Source organism: Mytilus californianus, unplaced genomic scaffold (genome assembly GCF_021869535.1).
Source record: "Mytilus californianus isolate M0D057914Y unplaced genomic scaffold, xbMytCali1.0.p SCAF_3, whole genome shotgun sequence".
NCBI classification, from domain to species: domain Eukaryota; kingdom Metazoa; phylum Mollusca; class Bivalvia; order Mytilida; family Mytilidae; genus Mytilus; species Mytilus californianus.
In genome coordinates, this window is record NW_026262679.1 from 36,564,681 (window position 1) to 36,589,193 (window position 24,513).

The window sequence follows — 24,513 nt, forward strand, 5'->3', positions numbered from 1 at the left end:
CTCCTTTGAAGCTTTCTAATCAGCAATACATAGTAATTTTTGAAGTACATCTTCCCATTGTCCGACTACATAAATGAATATTATTTTTACAGGACATTCAGTCTGGTAAACAACCTAGCTTTACCAGACCGAATGAAATTTTACCAGACCAATTTTTTTTACATCTACTTGTATATTATCCACAAAATACAACAAACTTATGACTTGTTGTGCCCTACTCCTCTCCAAAATGCATAAAAACAAAATCATGTGACAAGAGTGTATATTTTGATGAAAGTTGTGCACAATTGCTTGAATGCATTTCAGGAATATTACCATCATTATTATAAATAACTCCAATTATTTAACATATGATTCTAACTTGGGACAAGGCACGTCAAAGAAAAATTGGTGATTTAACTGAGTTTATTTATATATATTGTTTAAGAGTCTCTTGAACCCTGTTTATTTATGTTGCTATAGTAATCTACACAGACAGAGCAAGTCATTGTATCATTTTCAAACTGAAGCCACAGCCGATTTTCTTGCCATTTTTTATTCAATTTCCGTGATGGTCTCTGTGTCTCAATTACTTTGCTTTTTTCTTTCCTTTCATTGTCCATTATTTTCTTTTTTGCAGCTTTACCAGGAATGGCTCCTTTGTTTGATGTGTTTGAGCTTTTGATTTTGCCATTTGATTAGGGACTTTCCTTTTAGAATTTTCCTCGGAGTTCAGTATTTTTGTGATTTTACTTTTTTCCTTCCATATATTTTAATAATCCAATCATGTTATCCTTTCATATATAAATTTGAAAATACAACGGAAGTAGTATTCTACCGGAAATACGATAATTAAAAAAAAAAAAAAACCAGATGATAAACATTCGGACCGGAATTCAACAAAATTTTACCAGACCGATCCATTATTCATCGGATTTGTCTGACGGTCCAACGAATTTCCTGTAGTCTGCATTGTAAATGATTCAAGTACCAGTAATTTGAGTCAGTTTTATCACAGGCACATTTTAATCTGAATATAAAAATACGAAGATGTGGTATGATTGCCAAAGACAAAAGGCCAAGCATTTAAATAAATGTAGGTAACTACATTCTTCAACAATGAGCAAAACCCATTCCATACAGTATGCTATAAAAGGCCCCTTGGGAAACAATTCAAAAGAGAAAACCAAAGACTTATTTATACTTAAAAAATATATGGCAGACAGCAACCAACTATAACCACTGAATGACAGACTCCTGACTAAGGGGATATGCCATTCCATGAACCATTCTTTTATTTATAGTCTGCCTTTATTGTGCTGCAAAACAAATGCCTTGAGTGCAAGTGTTATATGTATGAATCTGCTATTATTGTTCTATGTTTACTATTTGATTGATTTGCTGCAATCAACAATTTGACAATTTGAGTCTTTGCCCTCCCAAGATGTGTGCAGCGGATTTTACAAACCAGAGGAAAGAATGAGCACTAAGTGTTACTTATAATGTATATTTAGCACAGAAGGTGCTAGTGCTGTTTTGTTACAAAAGTTACAAAGTTGGATTTTTATGTTTTTTACCTCTGATGTGACCTTGAGATGTCATACCGGTGTTATGTGGCACGCAGAAATTTAGGCACACGTCCCTTGCCCTTTTGACTGATAACCGAATGTATTTCGTATAAATACGCGGATATTATCGAGTGCAAAATAACATTCCTTATCGCTTGTTATAAATTCATTTCTTCAATGAATACTCATGAAATTTTTTTTTTAAGAACATATATAAATAATATGAAAATGTTTTGTCGTGAGAAATATATATATATATATAAGTAAAATAATCATTAATATCTATGCACACGTACCAAAAATTGTGTTTGCGGATGAATATCTCTTATCGCTTAATTGTTATATATTAATTTCATCAATAAACATTCATGAAAATATTTTTTTAAGAACATAGATAAATGATATGAAAATGTTTTTTTGTAAGAAATATATATAATTATCAGTAACAAATCATGAATACCGAAAATTTGTGTTACACATGCTGAAGAATATCTCGAGGACATTTTGCAACAACAGGGGGAAAAATATGAATGCCTACTCAAATCAAACCTATTAGAAAAACATATTATTACAGAAAAGTGTCCATCATGCACTTGCACTGGACTATCATTAGAATAGTAGAATCGAATGATGGTATAAATGGATGAAAATTTGCCTATAGAGTTATTAAAATGATCTGCTATATATATAACTGTTATACAAGGTACATAAGGAAATTCTCAGTTTCATATTTTTGCCACACTATAAACCCATGAACATGAACATGAACACAGTATTAATATAATATATAACAACAAACCAGATTATACTGATAACAAATGATTGTCCCATGATTATATCACTACAATTATTGTAGTACAATATAATAATTATTGTGGTGAGGTTGAATTCCCTGTCATTTATTCATCATCCACACAGGAACTTGTCTCAGAAAACAAAATTATCTATACCTTAACCTAACTTTTAGGTATAGAGATATGAATTTTTATTCTGAGACAAGTGCCTGTGACTATCCACCAGAACTTGCGGTCATCCGAGGTTCAGTACTTCAGTACTTTGATTGTCTACTGAAGCTTATCACTCTGCATTGTGACCATTGAAATAGTGCCATCTCCTATTAAAGTGAATTGGAGTCAGCATAACAATGTCACATGTCATATAGAGAAAACTCTTTCTTTTAAAAGAGACTGACAATGGTACAAGAAACAACAGTTGACTGACTTTTTATGGAGTCACAGCCCTTGGACATAGAAAATTTAATGAAAATTTTATTTGTCTGGAAGCCTGTAGAAATGGAGCTGAGTTTTTGTACATTAGTATATAATGATGATTCATAGAAAGTCAGTTTGGGTTTTGTTCTGGTTGATCAACTTTACACTGAGTTGTGGTTCTTTGAATGATGATTTATAGATATAGTTTGTGTTTTGTTCTGGTTGACCAACTTTTCATGAAGTTGGACTTGAAATCTTCATGAAAAATGTTCTTGTTTGGACCTTTCTTGGTAATGCTTGTAGTTCTGGAGCTGAGTTTTGGTACATTTGTGTATAATGATGACTAACAGATCAACTTTGCATTTCTTTCTAATTGACTGACTTTTCCCACTGAACAAATATTGGTACATAAGGAAATTCTCAGTTTCATATTTTTGCAACACTATAAACCCATGAACATGAACACAGTGTTGCCAGTGTATATCTCCAGTACACCTCACCTTTCATATGAATTCCCACAAATGTACATTTAACAATAAGGCTGCAAGCTAGGGCATTCATGTTGGTCAGACACATCTTGTTTTCTTAAACTTAGTCAGGGAATATCTTTACTCATTTTCCACAAATGCCACATATCAATGAATATGAAAGAAGTGGTTTTGATACTTCTCTTCCATGTCTGAAAGCTGCTTGTGTTGTCCTTCAGATTTTGTATCTATTAATTGAAGATTTACTTCCACTTAATTAAAAATCTTTCCATTTGAAAAAGTGTAATACCTGTCTTCAATGTAGAATTATTTTATTTAATTGATTTGCAGGAATACTTATGAAAATATAAGTTTTACATAAAGATAATGATAGTTTTGTTTGATGTTGGTCTTTAAATATTTCCTCCTAAGTGTTTTATGTACTTGAAATTTGAAGTCAATTCAGACCTCATTGAAATAATTCCTGTTGTTAAGTGATACTAAATTGGATGAGGCGGGCACAATTTCCACATCAAGTACTTGACAATACTTGTATTTTGCACCCAAATATAGTAGGCGACTAGTTCCGCTCAGTGATTAGGAGTCTTTTCACAGAAATCTGAATTTACAGTATACATGTTATTTTTAGTTAAATTAATTTAAATTAAATACATTTAGGTAATTTAGGAAACTACATTAGTCGATATTTTAAAAAATACATAACTAAATTTCTAGAAGAAATAGTTTCAGGGATTGCTGTTTTTCATTGTTTCATTAATTAATAAGTTTACTTGTATTTATATATTTTGCAAGGTGCATTTGATTCCAATCTTAATTAACAAGAATTGCCAGTTTTCCTGTTAACTGAATAAATCAGTCCCTCGCTGTAAGCGATCTCTCCTACTTGAGAGGTTTGTGTTGCAATTGTAGAGCAGCAAAATATAATGACTGAATTATTCAGGTTAGTTTTCCTACCCTGGGTCAGTGGTATCCCCAGGAACTCCATCTTCTTCCACCAATGAAAACTGGTCACCATGATATAGCCAAGGGCACTGAAAGTGGAGTTTAACAACAACATACAAACAAACTTGTATATTTTCTGTTCCGACCCTACATCCAGCACCAACATGATCACATAATTTGGCAGCAGTTGTTGAGACTGTGACTAAGGATAAAACCAGAAAATTCATTAAAAAAAAATTAGAAAGATAATGATGCATATGGGTCAAGTTGCATAAAGGTATTAATCTTGCTGACAGACGATTAGCCTTGTGTTATTTCATTAAATTGAAAAACAGAGAAAGCTGAAGATTTTTGGTGGGTGTAGCTCTTAGTACAATACCAATACACTTAACAGGAAACCAGAATGTGTCAATAAAGTATCAATGGTCGATTAAACAAGTGAAGCAGCTGATCAGATGAAAATGTTGATTAGTAAAGCTATAAATACCCTGTGAGGTTTTTTCATTGTTTTGATCACCAATATTTTTATTGCTGTCGTACTTCCTATGACTATTAATAAGTTCATACTCATGTACTTTTACAAACTCTTTGTACCAGTTAATAATTACATCAGTTGTTATCTAAGAAGATATTGAATTAGTTTGTCATTAAATATAAAAAGATTTCAATGGTGTGACTTATCAAATATTGAAAACACTTGGTAAATACAATTACTTTGGGAATGAATAAAAAACAGAAAATAAACAATGACATAATTATTGGAAACAAACATAATCTTAGACTGTAGAATCATTATTCTCCTCTTACATAATGCTAGATTGAATCTATTCAAGTAGCATAATGTTACTTAGTGTTTTACTGTGTTGTCAGCATAGAAACTCCTTTTACACCATGTGACAGAAACTAACTAAACTTGTGCAGTCTTCTGCAGCATGTTAAGTTGTGCACCAGTTATATTTACATTTTATCACATTAATTTCATGGCTTTCACTTAGTTCAACAACAGTTTTCAGTGTTGTTCAGATTTTGACAAACATCACTAATCTGTATTTTCTCTATGCTCATTTTAACATGGATAGGCATTATATATATATTTTTACTGGGCGCTAGCCAGTTGGAAAATGTTGACAAATATAATGCCTACATAATGTTAAAATAAGTATAAATCATGGCATGATAGAATTTTATTAGGAACATTGAGAACTTTTGGACTTGAAAGGGAAACTAATGGAGACACATTTGAAAGGCAGTTGTCTGATTTGATGAAAACAAACAAATACTATATGTTTACAAATAAAAATGTTCAAATACAATTAATGTTTCAAATTTAATTGTGACGTCACACATGTGCACCCTTTGTTATATTGGAAATAGAACATGACTTTGTTTGCAAAGAGAAAGAAGACCGTTATACTAGAATACATGTACAAGTTATGTGGCAATCTTGAACTTGTAGTAAATTTTGAGATTTCGCTCCATGTTAAGTCCTCACTATGTCTTTAAGATAAATAGCAATAAGAAAGGCTGTTGCTTTGCTTTTATTTGTTTGAATGGCTATTAAGGATTTTGTGTCATGAATTAATACACCACTTTTTCCGTTGAATAGTTGTCATGATGTGACTATATTTTGGCATTGCAGGCTGTGGCAGAGAGTAGAAGAAATCAGCTAATGAAGGACATGGCACAGTTAAGACTTCAGGTATGATACACCTCTCAAAGATAAAATTTTGTTTCTTCTTCCCTTTCAAAATTAATTTGGTAAACAGAAAAGCCTTTATTTGTTTTTTTCATTCAAAAAACATATAAGTAAAACCAATATAACAATAAAATTTAACTGCATATTTGAAATTCTTTTTCATTTCACAATACCCATTGCTTAAAAGTTTAACCCAATCACAGTTGGAATTTACCAATACAAAACGATCAACTGGTAAAGCATAATAGCAAATGTTGTTAGTTTGGTGCAACTCCATGCTAGTACAGTGAAATAAAAAATATTCTTACTGTTTCCAAAGCTTCAGACTCTGTATCTTGAAACCAGAAAAAAAACATTTCTACTTATAAGTGACATTGGTTTACGAAAGTTTGACTTGCATATGAATACTTCTATCATGATGGCATTTTATAAGTCATTGTTCAACACATGATAGAAGACACAACCTCACAACATAATCCTTTAAACCTGTTTGTTTGTTTTTTTCAGGCTGAGGTGACACAGTTAGAGGGATCATTAGATAACAGTGATCAAGGACATTTCCCTCCATACTTAATACCAGACACTTCCTCACTGTGTGACTCTCTACAACTTGTTAAACAACTGACTCAGACAAATAAAGGAATAGTTATAATACCATTAGCTGGTGAGTGTAAATGTAGTATAATACCATTAGCTGGTGAGTGTAAATGTAGTATAAAACCATTAGCTGGTGAGTGTAAATGTAGTATAATACCATTAGCTGGTGAGTGTAAATTAAGTATAATACCATTAGCTGGTGAGTGTAAATGTTAAACAACTGACTCAGACAAATAAAGGAATAGTTATAATACCATTAGCTGGTGAGTGTAAATGTAGTATAATACCATTAGCTGGTGAGTGTAAATGTAATATAATACCATTAGCTGGTGAGTGTAAATGTTAAACAACTGACTCAGACAAATAAAGGAATAGTTATAATACCATTAGCTGGTGAGTGTAAACGTAGTATAATACCATTAGCTGGTGAGTGTAAATGTAGTATAATACCATTAGCTGGTGAGTGTAAATGTAGTATAATACCATCAGCTGGTGAGTGTAAATGTTAAACAACTGACTCAGACAAATAAAGGAATAGTTATAATACCATTAGCTGGTGAGTGTAAATGTAGTATAATACCATTAGCTGGTGAGTGTAAATGTAGTATAATACCATTAGCTGGTGAGTGTAAATGTTAAACAACTGACTCAGACAAATAAAGGAATAGTTATAATACCATTAGCTGGTGAGTGTTAATGTAGTATCTGTTCAGACTAATTTTTATTCCAGTTAATACTTTATTTTGGAAAAAATATTATGCTAAAATTCGGGAGCATAAATGATAGAAGAAGGATTTGGGTCATTTCACTAACACACTGTAAGACCTTCAACAAGATGGTGGACGATAAAAACCTTTTTTGAAATTTTGTTCCTTTAAGTGATTTTTCGTACAACATCATAAAAGAGCATATGATTTCCTGCAAATTTAATTCTATATATCTGATTACCGAATGTAGGATTTTAAATAAAACAAATATGCACCAATAATCTTCTGGAGATCATGAGGTAGCACCTGCCACATATTATTTTAGTTTGATACCATTTAGCCATCTGAAAAGCACCTGCCTCATATTAGTATAGGTTGATACCACTTAATCTGAAATTTTCAAACTTTTTATTCAATTAAAACCTTTTCTATTTTTTTCAATATCAATGACTCTCAAGTGACTGTCTTGTCCTAATATTGCACACAAAAGTAGCACTAAAGAAGGAGTAGGGGTATTTATGTAGTGGACATATATCTACATCAAACTCTCAGTGATTCAACTAATGTTGAGTATACATAACACAAAAATGGTTGTTGATAGACTTAAAGCATAAACGAAATCCTATATTATATATGAGACAAACTTTTGTTATTGTTATACTTATACATATAGTTAGTTTGCTTTTTTAATTGATTTGAAATGTTTGTTCTTAGACAGTCTGATTCATGTTCACAATCAGACAAAAAGATTGTTAAAACTGAAAGAATTGAATTTTTTTCTTCAGTGATTGATACTTTAGATTATATGAAAAAAGAGTCTGTTAGAGCAAGAGAGGCCATTAGATGGCTGGAAACAGAATTCAGGAAAGGAAACAGGTAAGTTATTATCATATACCTCATGGGTAGTCAAGGTCGTTAAATCCCTCCCTAGAAGTATGATCATACATGATTTGGTGAATTATTGGACTTTCTGTATTGGAGTTTTAAGGTCAAGGTAAAGAAGTTGAAGGTATTCTTTAAGATTTCGATTTTTGTCAGGCTAATAGAATTAATACAGATTAACCAAATATGCCCCAAAAATGGAAATAGAGGATTCCTTTGCCTCTTGACTGAATCAATCCAGTAGACCCAAAATATATCTTTTTACCTGCTACTTCATTAAAAGGATATACATTGAAATCTAACTTGTAAAGATACAGAGTCAAATTATAGAATAGTAGCACTGTAACCGAGTTGCTGCTGTCAATTTCGGATTTGATAGTCATAAATCTAGTTTTAATGCCAGGCTTCCCAAATTTTTGATTTTTTTATGAACAGATTTTTTTGCCATTTTCTTTTCTTCTATGACTAAGATTTGATATGGGCTTTGCTTTTACTTTTCAAGTTATATTCAAAAAAAGGTCCAGTCAACATAATTATACATATGATCTTACATAGCCAAATATATGTCCCATCAGCTTGGTTTTTATTGTCAGATGGGACATGTCAAAGTGAACATATTTCTATAACCATGTCAACCCTTTGGGTCATAAGATTAAAAGTGTGCCTCTTAACCTAAAACAAATTTGATTAAAGTATGAAAATATTTAGTATTCTTATATATGTCATTAAAATAACATCTTGAAAAGAAAAACATATTTAATAGTTATGTTAAATATTGTTTTATTTAATTAAGATTTATTGATATAAAGAATTAAAGTTTAAAAAGACCAATGGATCAAAAAAATAACTGATTATGTTCTTGACTTTTTACATATATATACGGTAAGGCAGAATTAAGTGTGAGATATTTCAAAGGATACCAGTAGAAACTACTACGGGTGTTTAATAACCTTGACTACCCATGATGGTCTCTCACGGTCAATTTTCCTACTACATGTACTACTAAACCAGTAGAAAGAAGAAATCTTTAACTGAATCTTTAGCCTATGACATATCTTATTAAATTTGTATATTTTTTACTAGAATTGCATAATATAGATTAGGCAAATAATTAAAATTAACTTTATATATCAATAAAAATATAGCTTCTAACATAAAGATGTATTTTGGAAAAAGAGAATTTGAATTTTGAATAAAAAATGTTAACAAAACACAACTTTTTACAGTTATATTACCACAGATTATACCATGTTATTGACAATAAAATAAATAGTGGTTCAAAGAATGACGGGACCTCAAGTTTATGCTTTGGTAATCATTAAAAGATTTTATAAGGTTAAAGATAGTTTGATGTGAAGAAGATGTGACATTGTATGTCGTCACAGAATACATTAAATTTGCATCTCCAAAATTAGGCCCAAAGGATGATGTAACCCTTATTAAATAAGTCCTCTAAAAAATTAGGTCCAACGGATGATGTGACTCTGATTTAGTCCTGTAAATGAATAGGCCTAAAGGATGATGTGATGCTGATTTTATCCTTTCAAAATTTGGCCCAAAAGAAAGATGTGACCCTAATTTCCTCCTCTCAAAATTAGGTCTAAAGGATGATGTGACCCTGATTCAGTCCTCTAAATTAATAGCCCTAAAGGATGATGTGACCCTGGCCTGATTCAGTCCTCTAAATGATTAGGCCTAAAGGATGATGTGTCTCTGATTTCCTCTTCTCAAAATTAGGTCCAAAAGATGATGTGACCCTGATTTTATCCTCTCAGAAATAGGCCTTAAGGATAATGTGACCCTGATTTCATCCTCTCAGAAATAGGCCTAAGGATGATGTGACTCTGATTTCATCATTTTGTTATCAGTTGTTTATAGTGAAGCACCTATTATCAAGATGCAATTTACATACTGATATTCCAAGAGAAAAACAACACCTTCTTGTATTTTAAGTTGATTAAAATAGTTTACCAGCAGATCTTCTCAGGAAGTTGATCAATGGTTGTATAATTTTGCAGATTTCCCATAGTTGAATACAGAAGTTCTGGAAATTTTCAGACCTTTTGGGGAATCTCACATTCATAAATTCCATATTTTTAACCATAAAGCAAAATTGGGAATTTTTTGTACCAAATTTTAGATGGGTCAGAAGAACAAAGTGACATGAAGTTTTAGGAAGAATTAGTGACATTTTTAAACTAGTTATTAACAATCTGTAACAGGAAATTATACAAGTGGTTTTACATTTTTTCAAATACTCCAGAAGAAATTTTTCATAAAATAATCTTAAGTAAATTAATTTTTTTCATCAGATACATCAGAGCACAGAAAAGTACCGAGAAACTTCAGGATAGCACACCTAAAAATCTGAAGAAGAAAAGCCAGGAAATGTGGTAAGGATTAGAAAGGGTAAAACAGAAAATATCATGGAGATTTTTATAAAACAATAAAAAAACAAATTTGATTCCACAATTTGGTTTTATGTTTTATTAGCATGACATTTATAATGTGATAAGTGCCAAGCAGATGTTTATGTATGTTTGCTGCCCTTATTTGAAATATGAAAATGCAGAAGGGCAAAAATTGTGTGAAAAAAATAATTATCGTATATTTGTTACAAAACATTGGGTTTTGCATATGCAATAATAGCAGAATTGCCCTATTCATATTTCTGCCTGTTCTCAATGACCTCATTAGCTTGTTGACGAGGAAGATGCTTGATTTGTCAATGTCGAGCAAAATGACACAGAAGATTTTGTTAAACAAACACTAATACTTAAAGAAAAACTGACAATGACATTATCATAGTCGAAGGCTATAGTTCAGAATCTTTTGGAGATTCATAATAAATGTAATAAAAACATACATTTCAAACATACATACTTAATCTAGTCTTGGAGGCTATTGGAGAACCTTAAGTGTCTAAAGCATGTTATCAGAAACTCATGAAAATGTAGCCATATAATATGATGTGCAGATGCATCTCTGAGATATTGTTTGAAGGTCACATGACATATATTTCATGTTCATTGACTCAAGTTTTTGAGCTTCATTACATAAATATACAGTTGATATTAAAAAGGAGATTAGCAGACTTAAATAATGTAGGTCACTTGATCTATAATTTTACACTACAATGACTTTAATTAAGTTTATAACTAGGTATGTGGATGCACCAAGGAGAGTAGAGCAGTGTCTGCTAAAAATAACTTCACTTTGAACTATATTTTAAATTTTATTGACTTCCACTTAGATTAAGTATGTATGTTTGAATTCAGAGCTTAGACACCAAGTGATCTAAATTCATATAAACTGGTAGAAGGATTCATCATGGGCAGAAATAAATCAGTCACTTTGACCTATAAATTAAACTTGAGTGACTAAAATGAAGTTTTACATCTGAGTTAAGACTTCTAGGAGCCTCTAGTTATATAAAATTAATGTTCTGTAAATAGTTTATCAGTTATAAAATATGTTGAAACAATTAGGCTATTTTAGTTGTAATTATTATCCTGGCACACAATAACTGTGCTATTATATTAAAGTCTGATCCTGCTTTTATCATAAATCTATTCAACTTGAAATATGTTTCATTTACCATCTGAATGAGGATTTAGATTAGAAATAAGGTTGAGATTTAAAAATATTGTGTGATATATTTGGGTTTTTTTTTATTACTTTCAGCATATAATACTTAATGCATGCTAATTTTAGGATATTTTTGTGGTTAAAGATATGCTAATTCAATTTATTAAATGAAAACCTCTTATAAATTATGCAGAGCCTGTAGGCTTATTTAGAATTTTGACAAACACACATAAACCTTGGAAACAATTTAGTTTTTGGCAAACACACATAAACCTAGGAAAAAAATTTAGATTTAGTTTTACAGATTAAATGACTCTTTGGTGTATGATAATAAAAATTGATATTCAACAGTTGACATTTTACTATTTATCCCAATCCCAGACTTCAGGCTGTTTGATCAAAGATATGACCTTTTGGAATTGTTATAGTTATACAAAGCAAAATATTATGAACAATATTAACAAATAGACTAATTTGATGGTTAACTTTCATGGTATTTAAAATGTTGTCATAATTAAGTAAATCGCAAGAATGAATAAATTCTATTTTATATGATTAAAAATTCTTTTCATTGATTATCACAGAAATGACAAAAAGAGATGTGCTTTAGGTCCTATTTGGCCTAGAAATTGAAGTATTACAAAATAATATGATTTTTGTTAAAAATAATTTATAGGTATGTGCAATGTTTAGACTGCAACGTCATTCAAATTTTATAAATAACTAACATGATTTTGATTTTATGGTCTAATGATGGGAAATATTTCACTTTTCCACAAAAAATGAACAAAAAATGCATATTTTAACACCTGTGTGTTGGAAATTTCGAGCACTTACAAGTATGATATAAATATTTATATGAAAGGTTTGTTCATTTAAACAGGCATGTGGTAAAATATTTAGTTGGTACTTGCATGCCCTCTATATTTGCAGGTTATCAAACTATTTGAGAATTGACCAACAACTATGTATTTTTTCACAAAAAACATAGAAAGGGTTTTCCATGACATCACAACTAATTGCATATTTTTTAGTTTTGTATTTTCAAACTTTATTAAAAAGAGACATAAATGGAAATTTTAAATCAATAGTTCAAATTTTAAATTTATAGTTCCAAATGTAGCTTTTTAGCTCACCTGACCAAAAGGCCAAGTGAGATTTTCTCATCACTTGGCGTCCATCGTCTGTCGTCGTCGTTAACTTTTACAAAAATCTTCTCCTCTGTAAAAACTGGGCCAATTTTAACCTAACTTGGCCACAATCATCATTAGGGTATCTTGTTTAAAATGTGTCCGAAGACCCTGCCGGCTAACCAAGATGGCCAACATGGCTAAAATGGAACATAGGGGTAAAATGCAAGTTTTGCCTATTATTTAGAAAACCACTATAAATAGAGAAAATCTGACAAGGCAGAATGTTGAGCTCTACCTATTGTTCATTTACATCAAAACTGTTATTGCCCTATAATGATGATTTTAACCATTTTTGGGGTTTTGGCCTTATATCTTAAAAACTATATCAGATAGATAGAAACTTTAAATAGCAAAAACGATCGTCTAGACAAGATCTACAAATAAGTCAACATGACTGAATTTGTTAGTTAACTACTTATTGAAGTTATTGCCCTTTAATGACAATTTTTACTATTTTTTCCTTTTATGTTGAAAACTGTAATAGATAGATAGAATCTTTATAAAGCACTTATGATCAGCAAGACAAGATCCACAAATATTAGCCGTAATGGCCCAATTTGCCAAATCTTCAGTCGACTCGTTATTGGTGTTATTGCCCTTTAATGATGATTTTTACCTAAAAGAAGCCATTGTTGAAGATGCAGGTGAGCAACACAGGCTCTTCAGAGCCTCTAGTTTGTGTAGTTATTATAAGGAGAGACATCTGTGTTCAAACACAATATCCAGGTCTTTTTTATGTCACATACCAGTACTGTAAATTCAGAAATTATTGCAAGGTTTTAATTAATGAGAATAATGAGACTGAGTGACTATCACAATAATAAGAACTCGCATTTAGATATCTGTTACATACATCTGTATGCAGATTTTCCTGATATCGTAATAATTTATCTCGCATTTTTGTCCGTTCTTGAAAAATCGCAATAATAAATGCATGCAATAATTTCTGAATTTACAATAACCTATAGGGCCATGTGAGCTATAGTCATCACTTTTTTTGTCTCTTAACCATTCAATGTCTGTGAACAGTCCATTGTAAGACAATTTACAATTAAATCATGTTCTATTTTACAGCCATGAGGTTATGAACAAACTTGATTGTACTGTTACGGCGCTGTGCCATGTTTGGGAGTGGGTTGATTGCTCACAAACTTGTATTATCAAATGGTTTTTCAACAAGTTGTTTTCAGTGGATATACACAGGCAAACCTGGTTAGGTGGTGTATGAGGGTTTAGATGGGATTACAGTATAGAGAATAATGGGCAATAAGTGCAGAATAAAGGGCAAAACAAAATTAAGAATAAAGAATAATGGGTTGCTGAACTATATAAAGAATAGAGAATAATAGGGTGCTGTAATATAAAGAATAGAGAATAATGGGGTGCTGTAATATAAAGAATAGAGAATAATGGGGTGCTGTAATATAAAGAATAGAGAATAATGGGGTGCTGTAATATAAATAATAGAGAATAATGAGCAAAATTAATAAAGAAAACAGAAAAATGGTCTAAAAAAATTAAAGAACAAAGAAATGAAGGACCCCCATCCTGACCTTCAGTTATTGCAAACTTATCTTTTTTTTTAAATAAAGTTTGAAGGAGGTGTTTTCATTTTTAAGCTACTAGGAGCCTCTTTTTTTAAAGTTAAGTATGATGGTTCATGCATATATTATTTGTTTACAGGTGTTTATATGAGATATTTAGTTGTGCCAGATATTTAGCTGGACAAGGTGACATAGCTAGTGGCAACATGGTGGCTGTGATGACTAAACAGGATTTGAAAGCCACTCCTTTGTCTGATATTGTCAAACAGCTGATCAATAAATGTACCAAGGAAGGTAGGGCTAAATTTCTGATTTGTGCTTAAATGTATTACTTAGTTAATTGTTGAAAATATAACATTACAACATTTGATCAGATTGGCATTTTTTCACTGTTGCTAGTAAATGATGGAAACAATAAGAGTAGCTATGGAAATAAGTAGTTTGATTTGAATATACTAGTCAGTTCTGATCAGGGTCATTTAATTTTAATTTCAGTCTTCAATTAAGGTATAACTGAAATTTCCTTTATCCAGTATTCAACTTTTAAAAATCAAGGATATTTTTTGTTTACATAATGCTTGACACAAGGTATTACGGTTCCTAAAAATTATTAGTCTTCAGATCATTAAAAACTGTAATTATTTGCTGATGAACAAATAAATCCCATAGATCAGAACCATAAGTCATTAGACAAAGCTGTTTGTTCTCGTTATAAAGTAACTTGCCATCCTCACATCAAAAGTGTTAATTAAACAGGTAAAACTTGTCAATTTAGTTACACTAGAAATATTGATTTAGTTATTATGATATTCTAATGCCCAATTTATGATATAGATATCTTCATTATTGAGATAGTTAGTAGAGCAAATGTGTTGTTGCTTTAAGGTTTTGTACTATTTGAAAAAAAAGCAAATAATTGGAATGCACATGACACCGCCATATTTTTGTATGTTGAGGCCAAATGAACTTGGATTAATTCATATAAGCATTAAAATAGCCTAGCCTTTTACATGAGTGATAATAACATTTTTTTTTTTTTTAAACCTGCAGACATTTCCTTTTCAGTTCTTTTTCATAGTTTTTGTTATTAATAATTAGGTATCAAAATAGATTCCATACCATAAAACCCCATTGATTATGATATGTATCTTCAGGATATTAATGCCAGGGTTACTGAGTATAATAGAAATAGAGAGTGGACAAATATCATAGTTAATGTGGTAAACTGGTATAATTCTGTTTCCTTAAGATTTTATGCATTGAGTTTCAAAAAACCTTGTCCCTGTATGTCATTTAAAAAATTGTTTGTTTTTTGAGTAAACTTGAAAATTTATTTCTTTTTCTTGAGTCCCATTGGATGTGGTACTGATTGACATTTAAGCTTGGTCAAACATGATGTATTTGTAAGTTGTTGTGAGCATTAGAACTATATCATATAGTAACTGCTAGCCTCGTAGATTAGTGTTTTGTGCGTTTTGTTTTTTTTGTTAGTTGTTTTTGTGCTTTGTGTCAATCTGATGAGTCAAGCCCTTTCCCACTGATCTTTACAGTGTGTATAGCTGTCACACCACTGTTCCATGTCAGAGGAAGGTTATGTGGAACCTGTAATTCAGTGGTTGTCGTATATTGCTGCATGCAATATTTTATTTTGGGGTATTTTTTCAGCATAAATCAGTACTCTGGTTTTGTGGTTTGAATTAGTTCACATTTTATAATAGAGGGGGCTTGGGTTTTTAGCTCACCTGGCCCAAAGGGCCAAGTGAGCTTTTCTCATCACTTGGCGTCCGTCGTCGTTAACTTTTACAAAAATCTTCTCCTCTGAAACTACTGGGCCAAATTTGACCAATCTTGGCCACAATCATTATTGGGGTATCTAGTTTAAATAATGTGTCCTATGATCCGGCCAACCAACCAATATGGCTGCCATGGCTAAAAATAGAACATAGGGGTAAAATGTAGATTTTGGCTTATATCTCTGAAACCAAAGCATTTAAAGCAAATCTGAAATGGGCTTAAATTGTTTATCAGGTCAAGATCTATCTGCCCTGAAATTTTCAGATGAATCAGACAACCCGTTGTTGGGTTGCTGCCCCTGAATTGGTAATTTTAAGGAAATTTTGCCGTTTTTTGGTTATTATCTTGAATATTATTATAGATAGAGATAAACTGTAAACAGCAATAATGTTCAGCAAAGTAAGATCTACAAATAAGTCAACTTGACCAAAATGGTCAGTTGACCCCTTAAGGAGTTATTGCCCTTTATAGTCAATTTTTAACCATTTTTCGTAAATTTTTGTAATCTTTTACAAAAATCTTCTCCTCTGAAACTACTAAGACAAATTTAACCAAACTTGTCAACAATCATCATTAGGGTATCTAGTTTAAAAAATGTGTCCGATGACCCCGCCCGTGAACCAAGATGGCTGACATGGCTAAAAAATAGTACATAGGGTAAAATGCAGTTTTTGGCTCATATCTCTGAAACCAAAGCATTTAGACCAAATTTGACGGGATAAAATTGTTCATTAGGTCAAGATCTATCTGCCCTGAAATTTTCAGACCAATCAGGCAACACGTTGTTGGATTGCTGCCCCTGAATTGGTAATTTTAAGAAAATTTTGCAGCTTTTGGTTATTATCTTGAATATTATTATAGATAGAGATAAACTGTAAACAGCAATAATGTACAGCAAAGTAAGATCTACAAATAATTCAACATGACCAAAATTGTCAATTGATCCCTTAAGGAGTTATTGCCCTTTATAGTAAATTTTTTACAATTTTCATAAAATTTGTAAATTTTTGTAAATTTTTACAATATATTTTCCACTGTAACTACTGGGCCAAGTTTATTATAGATAGAGATTATTGTAAGCAGCAAGAATGTTTAGTAAAGTAAGATCTACAAACACATCACCATCACCAAAACACAATTTTGTCATGAATCCATCTGTGTCCTTTGTTTAATATGCACATAGACCAAGGTGAGCGACACAGGCTCTTTAGAGCCTCTAGTTCTCTATTTTGATAGCCATATCGAGTGAATTGTCTCTTTTGACAGTCCTTGTTGTGTTCATAGACGTTCCCAGTTGTCTTCAATGTATCTCTTCAATTCGATTGAAATTATATTCTGTAGGAAGATCTCTATAGACTGTCCAAATTGTCTCCATAGATGGTCAGATTTGTTGTTTTAAAGATGTTCCTTTTAGTTTTTTTGGGACTTGGTTGTCTTGTACTTGGACTTGACTGGGTTTATATATGAGGTTAGGGAAAAGTTTCAATGACGCTTGACAAGTGGCAAAAATACTTAATTATTTGTTCTCGAATTGCCTAAAATTTTCCATGATATCATGATTTTTTGCATTATTTCATGTGCAGGAGCAAATAGTCCCTATATGATTTGAAAAAAAATTAGGTTACATTAATCTTTTTTTATGACAGTTGTCTAAATATTTTAACTTGGTAGTATTTGCAAGATATTAACTTGACGTACATAGCATAAAAAAAAGATAACTCAATCCAACTGGTCATTACATGTACCAGTTAAAGTGCATGAAAAAGTAGAGAAAGATATTTAGAATTTTGTCAAACACTTTTTTTAATGAAAGATTATTATTGTAAGATTAGCTGTTAAGTTATGGTTTAACTATGAAAGCTTAAAAAGTATGAATATATAAGTCAAATCTCCAGATTTCACAAATAGCCCCCAGAATAAGGACCCCCATTACTGGATTCTTTCTGGATTTTTAAATTCTCAGGAATCACCATATTCTGTAGGAAAATATTTTTGTGTGCTGATTTTTTTTTCAAAAAGAGGATATAAATTGGCAATTTCTGTAGATTAAGAACTTGGAATTTTATTTTACTGTCTTTAAACACCTTAAAATACCCATTCGAATAGCTCAAAATCGTTTTCTCCTAACCAGCTTCCCTAGTGACCTTAAGGGGCAATACTTTAGTTTATTCTCTAAAAACCAATACAATCAAAGGTACAGAGAATGACATGCAAAAACAATATACAAATAATACAACGTATGGTAGTGGTGAGTTAACATTGTTGTAGTATGAGATACAATATGAAAAAAAAATGGACAAATATTTATGAGTGAGAAATATTAAATTGAAAAGTCCTTTAGTATCCCACCTGCTCAAAGCATGTTTGATATTTTCAGGTATTGGAATTGAAAACATTTCTACCTTTGCCAACAAATGGAAAGAAGTCTTAAAGAACAAAGGCTGAATATAAATAAAAGTCAAATGACAAGAATCATAGCAGTACAGCCTAACACCAACAAACCAACTGTAGACCAATACCAACCACAAGAAAGTATATAAAACAACTAGAAAAAAGCAGCAAATTTGTAAATCGGTAGAAATGTAAAATAAGATCAAATCAAAATTTGAACAGAAAAATGGACAGAAAGCAGTTACTGATGGTGCATGAAACTTATATGTGTGACAATAGGTGGAACATCTGTCATTTTATTGAGTGCCTTGCTTTTATCTACTCACACAAACATTAATGATAAAATCATTCTTTTCAATCTATGCTTGTTAAAAGATTGCTAATTAACAGGTTACAATCTCATTCTAGAGAGAAGTTGTGAAGTTTTTAATACCAAATGAAGCTGTTAATAGCTGTAGCAACAATACTCCTTATCTTAAAGTAATAAATGTCATTTTGAATCATAATCAGATAGGTGAACTCAAATACCAATGATTCCTCCTTCTTCTATAGTTGTTGCCTTGTAAAGATCTGTCTCCAGGGTGCATGCTCTTTGATTTATCTTTAAAATGTATTGAAAATTGATTTTTGTGAAGAAATAAGGATAAAAAAAATTGCAGCAAGTAAGGAATATAGAAGTTAGATTTTTACTTTGCTTAAAAAATATCTTTTTGAAGTACGTATATATGTAAGGTAAAAAAAAAAAACGTTATATAGTCGACATTTAATTTATCTCAATAAGTAATACTTTTTCCTGATTTTAACTCTCATGTTTTATGGATTGTAATGTCACTTGATTGATTAAAAGTTCACATTTTACCTGTTAGAACGCCCTTCTCACACTTGACCTTAATGATTTAAAAGTACAAAGAGCAACCCTTTACTTTCTATTGATGGGCATGAAATAAATTGAAAGAAAAAAAAATATAGAATCCAAAATTTTAAAAAGTCAGGATGTTCTTTTATGGTCATTGTCTGCATCACACTTTTTTGTTTGCTGCAACTCCTTGAAATGGTTTTACAGAATTCAAACAAACTTGCTCAGATTTTTCTACAGTACATGAAAGTGTGCGCCTTCTGTTTGATCCAAATATATTCTGGAGTTTCCCATACCAAAACATGGACTTGACCATTTCTGCTTATATCAGTTTATTACTCAACAACTCCTTGAAACAAATTTGAACAGAGTTGTCTACAGGACTTAAAGTTGTGCCCTGTTTTTTTTATTTTTGATCTGAGCGATTTGGAGAATGCAGGCAAGACACACCTCTTCATTTGAAGACTCACACAAAAAGTATAAAGTATACCGAACAACTAAAGAAACGCACCACATCTGTTTCTGTTTTTGGAATAAACAAAATCAAATAGCTTTATATTTTAAAGTGTCATAAATTGTGACACAATATTTTTGACATCACAGAAATCAACAAATTTAGCAATTTTTTTAACATTTTTTTTTATACTTGTTTTTATCCAAGTTTATGTAAATTTAAGCCTACTTGAAATCCTGGAAAATTCAGTCTTAAACCTCTGTTGTTTTCTAGATACATTGACATTGAGCAATAAATATGGTTCCTAAGTTTTATCTTGTACACTCTAGTACCAGTAAAAAATAAGGAAATAGATTGTGTTGTGCAAGCAGGTATCCATTTTGTCTTTGATAAATTAAAACATTAACTTTGTATGGTCTAATACACACTAGAATTGTGTTTTTAATCTAACAAACAAAACAAATACCTGCACCATTGAGAGAGAGTCTTATTTTGTTTTAAGAATGTTTGTATTTTTATTTTAATACATTGATGTGGTTATAACATAAGTCAAAAATTTAAAAGGTTTATCTCTTCTGAAATTATAAATCAGGTTAATATTTTTTTTGGATGCAATTTATGGGAACAAAAAAGTGTTGATATACATATTTATATTCACATTTATAGCCAATAAAATACATATACAACAGACTTTATTTATTTTCAAGTTATATTTGTTCTCATTAGAAAATACATTATTAAGAATGTTTGCTCCTCCTGTTTTTGAATTTTTGTCAGATATTCCGAATCTTTTGTTTAATCAATGTAGTGCTAATAAATATTTTGCCCGCTAACCCCTTCTTTTCTTTTCATAATTTTATTTCAGATAGTTTAAAAAGCCATAATTGAAAATCTTATAAAATCCTTGTTATTTTTTCATAGTTTTTGAAAGAAAAAAGGTGCCAATGTTTAATGTATGAAAAATCTAGAGAGAATCATTTCCCGCCAAATTTTCATTTGCTTATATCTCAAAAACAAAGTCACAGACCCTTCATTTTTTTCTGCTTTTTTAGTTCCGTTATTTATATACTATCAATTTATAACAATCTTTTAAAAAGCTTGTTATTTTGAAACAAGAGTAGCGAACATCCTTAACTAGCCTTTTCACTTCTAAATATCATCAACATATACAGCAAACAATACAGTAAATTGACGTTTTTTTTGTGTGCATTTATTATTGTGATTATTGAACAGTTAACAAAATGTGTAATACATTAATGTAGTTATAAAATAAGACACATGGTAAAAAAGGTTTCCTTTATGAAATAAAAAATTGGGTATTTGGATGCATAAGTTATGGGAACAAAAAAGTGTTGATATACATAATTCTATGCATATTTATAGCCAGTAAAATACATATATAACTAACTTTATTAATTTTCAAATTATAATTGTTTTTATTAGAAAATTCATTTTTAACTAGCCTTTTCATATTTATCTATACAGATCACTGCTAAATATCAACACTAACAGCAAAAAATACAGTATATTTTCTACCTCAGGAATAGATTACCTTTGCAGTATTTGGCAAAACTTTTAGGAATTTTTGGTTCTCAATGCTCTTCAGCTTCGTACTTTATTTGGCCTTTTTAACTTTTTTTGATTCGAGCTTCACTGATGAGTCTTTTGTAGTTGAAACGCGCGTCTGGCGCAAATACAAAATTTCAATCCTGGTATCTATGATGAGTTTATTCAGGATTTTTTGTGTGCATTTATTATTGTGATAGTTGAACAGTTGAAAAAAATGTGAGATGAAAAATTGCGATTTCAAGGAATTGTCCCTTCAATAATGCTGTATTTGTATTTAAAAATGCAAGTTTTTCTTTTTGTGAAACCTATCCTGTCTCAATTATCCCAAAAATTCTTAATTTACAGTAATCATATTTAAGATGGAGTTGTTAAATATTCTTCTCTGCAATGCAATAATTATTTGAATATATTTGACCTTGATTTAGGTTTGGGAATCAGTATACGTATATATGGTCTGGCTCAGCATAAATGATCAAAATATCAGGTAATTACTGGAGAAAGTTACTGTTCGTCAATACCTGAAACCATTTGCTGATAGTCAGTAGAAATAGCAAAAAATAAACATTGTTAATGTTAGGAGGAATTTCCCTGTATCAGCTCACCAGGAATAACATCACTAGAAATTATGTTATAAAAAATGGTTGATATTGCCCATATACAACTTTAAGGAATACACTTTTGATGACCCATTCTATTATGTCAATGAGATTCAAGTTAAAAATCTATTGGTTTTATGTAAGTGAAACAGATTAACCTAGAGAAAAAAAGACATTTTAAAATTGAAGGCAAAATTTAGTTATCTTTTTTGAAAGGAAAATAATATTTTTTGTTTCCTTTAGCATGTTTACATCGATTTGAAACCATGTTTTATTGACCTGCTATGGCAAATAGTTTTTCCATTCAATGTTGAATCAAGTACCATTAGACTAGAAACAGTTTATAAAACTACATAAGTTTATGTTTGTACTTTAACTTATAGTAACAGAATTGATAAAACTGATTGCTAAATGCATTCATAGAAAGTTCAGGGATATATAGGTAAAATTGTGTCTTTATTTTTGCTTTGAAAGGTCAAGTGGCATTACAAGCATGTACCATTATCATTGTTGAGCATAACATGTGTTCTATTGCTCTGATGAAGAAAAGACAAAAAACTTGGTAAGAAAATTAAAGACCTGTTGAGCAGGATCTGTTCACCCTTCCAGAGCCCCTGACATCACCCCTTGTTTTTAGTGGTGTTCTTGTTGCTCAGTGTTTCGTGTTCTATGTTGTGTTTTGTGTACTGTTGTTTGTCTGCTGGTCTTTTTTTCTACTTATGAGTTTGAATGTCCCTTTGGTATCTTTCGCCTATCTTTAGCAAAACAAAGCCCACTGAAGAGCAGTGATGACCTGAGGTCCTTCTGAAGAGTTATCACCTGCTGCTCCTCCACCACTGTAAACATTGTTGACCTAGTTTTCCAGCAGATATATCATTACCTTACATATTAAATTTGATGTAAAACTGTCTTTTTTGTAAACCACATATTCTTATTACCATATAACTGTGCAAAAAATACTGCAAACTTTACCATTTGCACCAAATATTTCCTTCCACCTTTATATGTTACATGGTTAAGCTTTTCACCTAGCTCTTTCACCTGTAGGTTTTATCTTTATCATATAATAGACAGCTTATATAGAGATATAAAAACAACATAAAAAGGAAACTAGAAAAGCTCTGAACTCTGTGATATGCACTGGTATGACAGAAGACGAAAAGTCTGCTGTATAAGAACATTACTAAATGTCCAATCTTACATTGCTGTATCATGAAAGCATACAGTTATTGGAAGCAAACTCAAAATACAATTAAATCATGCCTTCTTATTTGAATTATAATTAGGTAAAAAAAAATCAGTAACTGAAGTCTTGTGTGTTTTAATTTGCGTTTGAAAGTCAACTGTACTGCTGTCTGTAACTGATGCACAATTTGTCTGCATAATACTGCTACTGGGGTGGTTGTTAACGACGTTGACTGGCTGTTAAGCCCTCGCATGGTCGGCGTTTGGTGAGCATTATAATGTTGTTGTCAAGTTGGAAGAAGGCGGCCATTTTGGTTTTGCGTAGATCGATTTGGTTTGTTGACTATGTTGGTTTGGTTTGAAGTACTGCCTTCACAACGGCTATTTTCAGGATCAGGTTGATCAGCTGGCAGTCCGCTACTGCATAATACGTTTGATTTACATGAAAACTTGCATACAATACTGCAATACTGCACGCTAGATCTTAGTTCCACTAAACTTATATAGCTATTTACACAGCCAAGTAACAATAAATATCATTAAATGTAAGTTTACAAAAAGGGGAATGACAGTACAAATAAAAATCGTATTAATGTAAGGGCGTTAAAAGAATCCCTAAATAACACCTTGGTGAAAAGTATAATTATATTGACATATCAAAAAGTGTTAAGATTTATTTTGGTTTTGTTTGAATGCCTTGATCAAATCTTACAAATAACGATCTAGTTGCAGGTAAATAAATTATTTGCTTGATTACACTCTGAAAACTTAGCAATCAAATAAAATTCCAATATCACTTTTATAGCTCATGTTCTTCATCCAAGTTATTGGCAAATAATTTACGTATTGCAATTTCTTTTTTTCTATTTTTAGTTTAAAACATATTTATGTTTGAAACTTTTAAGGGATCTTTTGTGATATATCTAAATTTGTAAATAGTAATATGTTTTCATCATTGTGATCAATATAGATTTGGTATCAACAGTTACCAGTAACGTATAGTAAGCTATTTTTGTCCGATTTCTTCAGGAAGTATTTTTTTTTATTAGTTTTTTCCGATGTTTACTTTGACATGAAAACAAAAATATGCTAAGAAATGTACATGTTGTTATTACATTAGATCATATTTGTCTGCATTGTTCATGATGGTATACTATATGAATGAAATCTACTTTGATATAGTACCTTTCGTTTGCTTTCAGTACCTTAAGTATTATGTTGTATTGTTTCACAGATTTTTTCATTGTCTATGATACCGATTTATAGTGAAGTG

General features: G+C 31.0%; 1 protein-coding gene across 1 annotated transcript in view; it reads left to right on the top strand.

Annotated features, from left to right (window-relative positions):
• LOC127734471 (nonsense-mediated mRNA decay factor SMG5-like) overlaps positions 1–20,585 on the top strand; it is a 99,803-nt gene extending 79,218 nt beyond the window's left edge. The window contains exons 21-26 of the mRNA XM_052244356.1: positions 5,828–5,887; positions 6,392–6,548; positions 7,974–8,064; positions 10,383–10,463; positions 14,535–14,689; positions 18,567–20,585. Coding sequence (XP_052100316.1) covers positions 5,828–5,887; positions 6,392–6,548; positions 7,974–8,064; positions 10,383–10,463; positions 14,535–14,689; positions 18,567–18,634 — 612 coding nt within the window. The 3' untranslated portion in view covers positions 18,635–20,585. The remainder of the gene's footprint in view (positions 1–5,827; positions 5,888–6,391; positions 6,549–7,973; positions 8,065–10,382; positions 10,464–14,534; positions 14,690–18,566) is intronic.
• The last annotated feature ends 3,928 nt before the right edge of the window (positions 20,586–24,513 follow it).